This window comes from Mus pahari, chromosome 5 (genome assembly GCF_900095145.1).
Source record: "Mus pahari chromosome 5, PAHARI_EIJ_v1.1, whole genome shotgun sequence".
Taxonomy (NCBI): Eukaryota; Metazoa; Chordata; class Mammalia; order Rodentia; family Muridae; genus Mus; species Mus pahari.
The window spans coordinates 110,342,025-110,351,992 of record NC_034594.1 but is presented as its reverse complement, the minus strand read 5'-3'; the positions used below and the strand labels follow the sequence as shown (position 1 = coordinate 110,351,992).

At 46.0% G+C, this 9,968-nt stretch overlaps 1 protein-coding gene across 1 annotated transcript in view; it reads right to left on the bottom strand.

Annotated features, from left to right (window-relative positions):
• The window catches only part of Cacna1s (calcium voltage-gated channel subunit alpha1 S), a 67,794-nt gene that overhangs the window by 36,540 nt on the left and 21,286 nt on the right, over window positions 1-9,968 (bottom strand). The window contains exons 7-10 of the mRNA XM_021198567.1: window positions 8,639-8,742; window positions 6,962-7,107; window positions 6,136-6,217; window positions 4,004-4,164 (exon numbers count right to left, since the gene is read on the bottom strand). Of these exons, the coding sequence (XP_021054226.1) occupies window positions 4,004-4,164; window positions 6,136-6,217; window positions 6,962-7,107; window positions 8,639-8,742 (493 nt within the window). The remainder of the gene's footprint in view (window positions 1-4,003; window positions 4,165-6,135; window positions 6,218-6,961; window positions 7,108-8,638; window positions 8,743-9,968) is intronic.

Below are 9,968 nucleotides of genomic sequence, written 5' to 3'. Positions count from 1 at the left end.
CACACACACACACACACACACAATCTATCTATCTATCTATCTATCTATCTATCTATCTATCTATCTATCTATCTATCTATCTATCTATCTATCCATCTATCCAACAATAAAAGCCTTGGGAAAACCTGGTGAATTTTGCTCATCAAAATAACCCAAATCTGTATTTCCATCAACCAATCCATACCAGATTTAGCAGGAAGAACGTTGTAAAAGTTCTGACCTTCCTCATTAAACCTAGTGTCTTTTCCTGGTAGAGAGTGGGCTTCACTAAAAGCAACATGTTCTTGTGAGTTCTGCCCAGACCCATCTGGGACATCCACTAGCAGCATCTTTTATCTTTCTTAGCTGTCTTGTCTCACCTCTTCCTTTCAAGTGGTCTCTTCGTGTTTTTTTATCCAGCTCCCTATAGGGTAAATTCCATGATGCTAAATCCTGCAGACACAAACTCTCTAGTGCTCACATTCCCCACAATTCTGTTCATCGTCTTCTTGCTCTTGCAAATACTCTCTCCCCACCACCTTCTTGGCTACCAAGACACCACAGTCTCAGGGGCTTCCCAGCCTCCCCTGTATTCTCCTACACTGCACTGCATTATTTAACAAGGCACTGGATGCTAGACTCGAGCCACGCACTATCCCCTGACCATCTGGTGAAGCTCTCTGATCACAGATCCAAAGCTGCTCTTTCCGACGACTCCAATCTTTAACACTTCAATCAAGATACTACCTCTCCACTGCGACCCAGACCCGTTTTTCCATTAGCTTCTTTGACATCTCAAAGGCCTCCAACTCGATATGTTCAACACAACAGGGTGGGTCAAGTGTGGTCAGCTCACAGCTGCCAAAACTACCTGGCAATCAACTATCTTTGCCGTCTTAGAAAGTGGAGCCTCAACCATCTATTTGTTTGCTCAGTCTAGGAACCCCAAACCCACCTGTTGGTGGGTAGATTTCCATTCTCACATGTGATTACTAATGCTGCATGACAACGTGTAGCACGTGCAAGGGCTTCTCAAGAAGACTGGCTGCAATGAGTGAAAGGTTGCATGGGTGCCTCCAGGCATCAGCAGGGCAGCTTTGTCTCCTGATCTCCAAACCTTAATGTCTAGCTCGTTCATGTTAGACTTAGTCTCTTCTGCGGTATTTCATTCGGTCATGTGCCTGCTCAGCTCACTTGAGTTCATCAGACTGAAGACTCTTCCTCAGAGTAACCCTGCTCCTTATTTGATTTGCACCCTCACCTTCCCTGGGAGCTCGTCATTGGAGATGCTCTTTCCCTCAGGGATTCATATCCCTCAGGGATTCATACACCTTGGCATGAGGACATCCCAAAAGGACTAGCTGTGTTTGCTTCTCTTGGGCTCTCTCAGGCTGTCATTTGTATTGATTGGTTTTATGATTCTGTCTTATTAATTCATTGCTGAGTCCTGTGTGTTCATGGAAGAAGTGGTGTGATGTGGTTCTCGTCATGGAACAGAGCCAACAGGGTGTGGGCCTCCACAAGTGTTGATGGTTTCTCGGTGAAAGGCGCAAGTGTGCGTGCATGTGTGTGTATGTGTGTGTGTGTGTGTGCACGTGCGTGTATGTGCGTGTGTGTATGTGTATTTCTGAAGGAGGAACATGAATACATATATTCCCTGCCAAGGTTATTAGAAAATGTTCTCCCTGCCAAGGATAATGACTCCATGATAATTAGAAATGACACAGATGTAGGAGGCAAGGGTGTGTTCTATGTCCTTAGCAGAAATGGTAAATACTATAACCTTCAGGACAGCCTTTAAGGCTGTGGGAAAGAACTCTGAAAACATGAGTTCAAAAATAAATAAATTCTCAACTATGCAAAATATAAGGATGGAATATGAATTATATGAGTGGCTTTGCAGACCTGAGAGAGCAAAGGCAGAGTACTATGAGTCAACTTGTCACAAAGATACAAGGGTAGGCAGATTCCTGAGTTCAAGGTCAGCATGGAACAGAGATAGTTTGTGCCCAGGTATGGTGGAAATGGTAATCTCAGGATGGGATCCCACCTGACTAGTGTATCGTCTATGCTTACAAAGGCAGGCAGATCTCTGAACTCATTTTCACTGTTAAAAATAATGTGTCTCTTTCCAAGAATCAAGGAGCTGGGACCAAGAAATGCTGATTCATGGGATAATCAAAATGGAAATTGAAGTAAATGACTGGATTGATATGCAAATAAAAGACTGCACATTGGACCCCACACCTATACATGGCATAGGCTGGAGTTTAATTTCCTATCTGTGACATGTTTCCTTTCTTGCAGGACCCCCTGTAGAAGGAACGTCAAAACCCCTTCCCTGTCCCATGCACAATGAGATTTTAGACCCCCTTACATGGAAGTAGAGTTTCTGGGCCCTGTCTCCAAGCAAGCAGGCTGGCCTTTGCTCCCCACCTTATGCAGGCCCAGTACCTATTTCTGGTCTCAGCATACACATGAAAAGCTCAGTTACAACCCCTGGGGGTTCAGATCTAAGTCTGAAATCTTTCTGCAAGTGAACTAATGAGCTCCCTGCTGCTGCCACTCAGATACTGTATTGTTAATTTATTACTGCTTGAGTGTGCAATGTTCCCCCAAGGTTCATGTGTTTGAACTGTTGAACCTCATCTGATGGTGCTGTGTTGGAAAGTTGTCAAATATTTAAGAAGCAGAGAGTCACTGGAGGAAGTAGATCACTGGGGACTGGCCACAGAGTTTGACTCCACCTCCTCTCCATTCTTGCTTCTGGACCGTAGACACAATGTAACCATCCACTTCATGCTCCTGTCTCCATACCTTTCCTGTCACAATGGAGTGGATTACTTCTTAAGAGGTGAGCCAGAATAAACTCGTCCTTTCTGGAGTTGCTTTTTAGGTATTTGTCATAGCAAGGAGAAATATAACCAATGTATTTATTCCTTGAAACATTATTATAATTGGTGCCACTTAGGTATTTGTAATGGGAAGGGTACCTAGCTGTGATCTTCTTTTTCTTAAGTGGCTCTTGGTCATGGTCCAGCGCTCTGCAAACAGTGGGACATCCACACAAGGATGGGGCTGATCCATTCATCTTCTACCAAGGCTGGTCAGCCATGTCATACAATGTTTATGCTTATATTTTCATTGGCTTCCCTGTACCCAAAAGTTAAACTCCTAATGCATCATGACAGCATACAAGGAACCCTATGAACACATATAGCACTTTCTGTCCATCACGTATGTTCTGTCGCTCCCTTAATTCACCATGTGTTTGCATGCATTGCCTCTTCTGCAGGCATCCCTGACAACCTTTGACCAGCTGGGCTTTATCTCAGTGTCCTTTAGATGTATGGAGCATCAGCATCTCTTCTTGTAGTCTTTCTTTTTACCATCTTATATTTGCTTTCTCATTGCCTTCCCTGGATGGGCTGGAAACAATTAACTTCTGACTTGTCCTATGGCTAAATATGCTCCTTAAAGTTACAAGAAATGAATTAACTCTGTTTTCAGTTCTTTCTCTGTGTTCTACATGTAGTACACTCCTTGCATAGTTGGTGAAAAATTAGTGTGTGTGTGTATATATATATATATATATATATATATATATATATATATATATATATATATAGAGAGAGAGAGAGAGAGAGAGAGAGAGAGAGAGAAGGATTTGAAATTGGATACTTGGAGCTCTCAGTTATTGACCATCTTATATGCAATGATATATAATTGAATACTTTCCTAGGTGTCTGAGGAAACATCTGAGAATTATCCCTATGCCTCATGGCACTGCCCCAGGTCAGAATGATGGCAAGGATAAAACAGTGGGCATGCCATCTTGCTTTTTGAAGTCTCTATAGTCTCAGGGTGAAAGGAAGGGGTTGGGTCAATGGTCCAACACCGCTAGTATATAAGTTCTGGAAGGTGATGTCAGTCTCATTGACTTCTGCATTTTCTGCAGCACCCATGGCAAGTTTAAGCTTCGAAGCCTGGGTGCTCATTCCTGGTTTCGATCTCTCCAACTCACCTTGCAAATGGGTCAGCCAGACTGGCTGGTTGTGGTGCTCTGAGGCAATAGACAGGGTGTTTAGGGCAACAATCAGGATCACCAGCCAATAGAAGACCTTGGATTTCACTAGGTCATGGCACTTCCAGCGGAAGACGCGATTCCACTGCCGCCAGTGCCGACTGCAGGAGACAGAACAGGCTTTCATTACTTCTAGCCACACTCCAGCCTGGCATCTCTTCCACTCACTCTCCTTTCCGGGCATGCAAGAGGAAGGCAGGGCATGGGCCATGGAAGCCCACTTAAACCTGGTTTCCTATTAGCCAAGCTTTGCTTTTCAGATGAGAATGATAATGACGTCAATCTCCCAAGCAATTAAATGAGACAACGCAGGCAAAGGACTTAGTGTGGCACGTGATAGAGATGTAGCTCGGGAGCACCGTGCATTTCACTTTCCACAAAGGAACACTGCAGTGCCAAGTCCACCCATTTCTTTTTTTGTTTGTTTGGTTGTTGTTGGTTTTTTGTTTTTTTGTTTTTTTGTTTTTTTCTGAGACAGGGTTTCTCTGTGTAGCCCTGGCTGTCCTGTAACTCACTCTGTAGACAAGGCTGGCCTGGAACTCAGAAATCTGCCTGCCTCTGCCTCTTGAGTGCTGGGATTAAAAGTGCGTGCCACCACTGCCCGGCTCCATCCATTTCTATAGGAAAGTTTACCGTCTCAAGGAGGATTTCCAGATGGGTGTGTGGGAAAGGTGCTTCCACAGTTAGCACAGCCCTGTGGTGAATGACCTCACAGCACTAACTAAAGTTTAGGCTCATCTGCTCTTGACCCAGCAATTCTGCTTCTAGAATTTGTCTGGAATGGTGCATAGTGGATCAGGAGAAATGGGTTAAATACAAAATGGTGCATCTATACCATAGGATAGGCATGGCATAGATATTATAGCCAAAGTTGTAAATGTGTGTGTGAGAGAGAGTGTGCATGTGAGTGTGCATGTGCGTGTGCATGTGTGTGCATTGGGGCGTGGGTCTGGGGAAATGGTTTAGAACTTAAGCAATCTGTCTGTTCTTCCAGAGAATCCAGTTCAATTCCCAACACCCACATCGTGTATCACAACCATCTACATAACTCCAGTTCCAAGGGGTCTGATAACCCTCTTCTGGCGTCTGTGGGAACTATGTGTGCATGTGGTGCACAGACATGCATGCAGGCATAGCACCCATATATATAAAATAAATAAATAAATACATAAATACATAAATAAATAATTTAAAGGTCTATGTCTTCATACATGTACATGTACACACAAGTGTGAAAATTGACCCCAACAAAAAAGTTTAAGAAAAAAGTCACAAGATAGTATATATTCATTTACTGAACAAATATTCTTCAATAATATCTCTTATGTACTGGACATTGTTTTAGTCTTTATTGTGACAGTAATTAACATGAATAGCCCTATTAAATAAAAAGCAAAACAAGAACAACATATTCTGGTGTGTGTGTATGAATTTGTGTATTTGTATGTGCATGTGTGGTCAGTGTGTATATATGTGGCATGTGTGTGTATGAATGTGTCTGTGTATGAGTGTGTGTGTGAGTATGAATATGTGGGTGTGTGAGTATGTAGGTATGTGTGTGTCTGTGTAAAAGATGAAAGTGCAGAAAGGATCTTAATAGAATATACATCTGTTACCATGGTTACTTCTTTGAAGGACAGCAGGGACCTTCATCGTTTCTTTACTGTTTTTCTCTATTGTTGGAGCTTTTAAAAGTTGTGATTATGTGCGCATTTGGAAAAGGACACAGCTTTCTTCCCAAAACAAAGATAAGAGCTTGGAGCATCCTCTTGCCACTGACTCCTTAGCTACGGCCACTTCCTTCCTGCAGCTCCCACCCCCTATGAGGGTAGAGCCAAATGTGCTTGCTGTCTCCGTCTCCAAGGGCTCCTGTTTTACCTTGCATGGTGTATAAATAGGTCATCTACTCAGGGTCCTCTCTGATTGCGCATTCCCTGGGCATCTAGCCACTGCTGAGTTCTCAGAGCAAGAATTGGCCCTGTTTTCTCAGGGAGGCTTTCTTAAGGGTTCAGGAAAGTGCCACGAGGGCAGTAAAGTGGATTCTTGCCCCAGGTCCCAGGTCAGGTACTCACATGAACTGGATGATTTTGTTCAAGCCTTCGATTTCATACAAGCTTTCTGTGTCTGAGCCCCCTTCATCCAAAGACAGCTTGCCTGGGGACAGGACAGACACTGCTATAGTCAGCAGCCTTCGGGTCCCTCAGGAACAGACAAGCTTGGTTAGGCATTGGTGGATAGGACACCCATGACTATAGGCTCTTGGTGGGCCTGCCTCTTGCTGTGCCTTCCCCTGACCCAGATTCTTGTGAACTGGAGGTGCCCATCTGCAGGGCCTGTGGCCACCAGGGGTAGGGCCACGGGATGATTTGGAAAGAGACAGGATGCACCTAGATCCTATCACCTTGAAGTGTGACGCTTTCCATAAATCATCAATCCCTGAAAGCAAGTCCTATCCCTTCTCAGTGGGTCTCGGGGTGTGCTGGTGGATTTTATGTAAACTTGACACAGGGTAGAGTTATCTTAGAGGAGGGAACTCCAATGGAGAAAATGCCTCTGTAAGACTGGACTATAGGTAGAGCATTCTCTTAAGCAGTGATCGATGTGGGAGGGCCCAGGTCATTGCAGGCGGGACCATCTTTGGACTGGTGATGGTGGTGGTGGTTCTGGCTTCTAGAAGAAAGCAAGCTGAGCAAGCTTGTAAGCAGCACCCCTCCATGGCCTCTGCCTCGTGGAACTCTGGGTGAAACAAACCCTTTCCTCCCCAAGTTGTGTTTGGTCATGGTGTTTCGTCACAGCAGTAGCAACCGTAACTAAGACACCAGGCTGTTGGGGTTGCCCTCTCCAGGGAGTGACTAGGACGGGGGGGGGGGGGGGCGGGCCATGGCTCTGGGCCCCAACCTTCTCTCAAGTCATCCACATCCATGACCTCGCCCTGTGTGATCCAGCTCATGTAGCCACGGAGGTCCTCCTCCAGCTGCTGTTTCTCCCGGAGCTTCTGGAAAGTTCCTCTGGACTTGGCCTTCTCTCGCTCCTTGGTGAATTCTCTAAAACAAAACCAGGGACATAGGGAAGAAGAGGGAAAGGGGTGGGACCCACTGAGCTTCCTTAGCACAGGGGACACATCTGCATCTGGGTGTCCTCTTCTGGTCTGGGGCACTGCCTATGGGCCAGGGACCCTCTCTCTTCCCTTTGCCCAGCCCCATCTCCCGGCACCTGACTCCTTCTCGGCCTCTCATTTTCTCCTTAGGTTTATCTCTATGGATGTCAGGGGTTGGTAGGACATTCCATCGTTTCAACATTATTCCAAATTTCCCATACTTCCTGGGCTTTTAAATTACCCTAAAATGATTTTGATTACAGATTTAACCCCTGAGAAAATCCTCTTGGGCACAAGGGGAAACTGCAGTGTCACTGGAATTCAAGGACCCGAAGGGTGCGAGGCATCCTGGGACCAGAAGAGGGCGTCCCTAGGCCACCAAGCAGAGCATGGCTACCAGGTCAGTTGTTAGTACAGATGTCTGCTTGTAGGACAGGACGGCGTCCAGCTGGGTACTCTTGACCATTTTATGCATGAAGTCTTTAGATAGTTCAATGAAGCCCACCCACAGATGGCTCCTTGGAATAATGTCACAAAGGGCACATGGAATGAGAAAGGAACTGATCATAGAACAAATTCCAACAGAGGAAGGCAGCTGCTTCTCCATTAATGCAAGGATCCTGTTGCAGGTATAATGGCTGTCAACATTTTGCAAGTGGTAAGAAATGGAAACAGGGGTGCAACAACAGACATGTGACGTCACTTCCATTAGGAGAATCCACAGGCACTGCTAATGCCACTGTGGTTAGTCGCCTGCATTCATTATTAAAAAGGAAACATTTCAGTTAATGCAATAGAAAGTAAAGATGGTTTTCCCCTAGCCGACTCCTGAGTTCTGTCTACAGGCTGTCTGGTGAGAAGCTTCTGGAATGGGATGATGTCAGTCCAGAAGGGAGCCGAGGCTACAGCTCGCCCCGCCACTGTGGCTGGAGTAAATGCCAGCAGAGCCACTCTGCTGAGAACAGCACTCATTAATGGTGGTGATTTGTATGCGCTGGACCCTGTTTTACATACTTTAAACTCATCTAACTTTCACGACAACTGTAGGAAACAGGTCCTGAACAGATAAGAACACTGAGGCACCGAGAGTTTAGGGACTTAGCCAGGGTCTCACAGACACTAAGCCGTAAGCAGTTCAGGGGTCAAACAGGCAGTCTACCTCATAGGAGTGCTTAGCCCGTGCAATGAGTACTGCTCTCATTGCTGACACACGCTCAGGGCTGGAGTCTGGGGCTTACAGGCTCACACAGGAGTGTGGATGCTGGGGGAAAGGAAGAGGCAGGGAGGGACAGGGAGAAGACTTAAAGGGAGTCATGTGTAAGCTTGAAGGATGCATCTTCTGCCTTCCTAGCTAAACAGGAAGAAGTGTACCTGGCAGGGCTGGCAGGGCTGGCAGGGCTGGCAGGGCTGGCAGGGCTGAGAGATGAGCTGAGGGTTAGGATCCTTTCTCCCCTCCCCCAGATGTCATTCTTCCTTACCCACTCAGGACACCCAGCACCAGGTTGAGGATGAAGAAGGAGCCTAGCAGAATGAGGGTGACAAAATAGATCCAGGGCCACTCATTCCCAATGGCATCGTTGACCTGGTCCAAGACAAAAGTGTGAGTCCAGTCTTCTAACCTGAAGGAAAATTCCTGCCTGCCATTCTGTCTGTCCAGGTGCTGACTGTGCCCCTGGCCCAGGCTAGGCAGATCTGTTGTCCATCCTGTCAAGGGCCTCTTTAACCTGCCTCTCAGACACCCATCTACAGTCAGTTTCTTTACAACCAAGACTTTTCAAAGTGGCAACCCCCCGTGACCCTGCTGGAGTGTTCTGACACCTCGGGCACTCTCTCATGTCTCTAGTGAAGATATGATACGTGCTCCCCTCCTAGACTTGTAGCAGAGGTGAAATGGCATGTGTGACATTCCTTTGACATGTTTAATCACCTGCTTCCCTAATGTGAGCCTGCGAGAAATGTTCATACTAATCCTTTATATTTGCAAAGCATTTGACAGTTTTACAGTCCCCCACACCCATCCTAGGCAGCACTGCGTTGTTCTCGAGAGTTCTGAATTGGAGTCACATGGGTGAGAGCTCAATTCTTGGCTCAGTGGCTCATTAGATTCAAGGACACAGTTAACCTCTCTGAGCCTCAATTTACTTATCTGTAAAATGGGACAGATGCTGTTTGTTGTTGAAGCATTAAATACTAAATGCAACAGAGCTAAAAAAGAAAAAAATACCTAACAAGGAATTTGCTCTAATAGGAAAGCTTCTGGCTGGGCAGTGGTGGCGCACGCCTTTAATCCCAGCACTTGGGAGGCAGAGGTAGGCGGATTTCTGAGTTCGAGGCAGCCAGGGCTACACAGAGAAACCCTGTCTCAGAAAAAAACAAAAAACAAAACAAAACAAAAAACTCAACTTGATTACATACCAGCAATCCTGCTAATTTTCTCCCTAGCTCTGTGATATAAGTGGTATTATCTTTAAAGATGAGAAGAGTGATGCACAGTGATATTTACCTAAGAAAGCCATCTTGCCCAATGGCAAAAAGAGAGACCTAAAGGGCTCTTCATCCCTCAGTGTCCAAGACACAAGACACTAGTAAAGAGTCACTGACATTCTAGAGAAAATTTAGGCATTGAGAGGAGAACTCATGGAGCTCCTAGTACCCATCCCTCATCCCCATCCTCCACCCCATCCCTCACTCCCATCCCCCACCCCATCCCTCACCCCCATCCCCCACCCCATCCCTCACCTCCATACCCCATCTCCATCCTTCACCCCATACCCCACCTCATACCCCACCCCATTCCTCACCCCATAC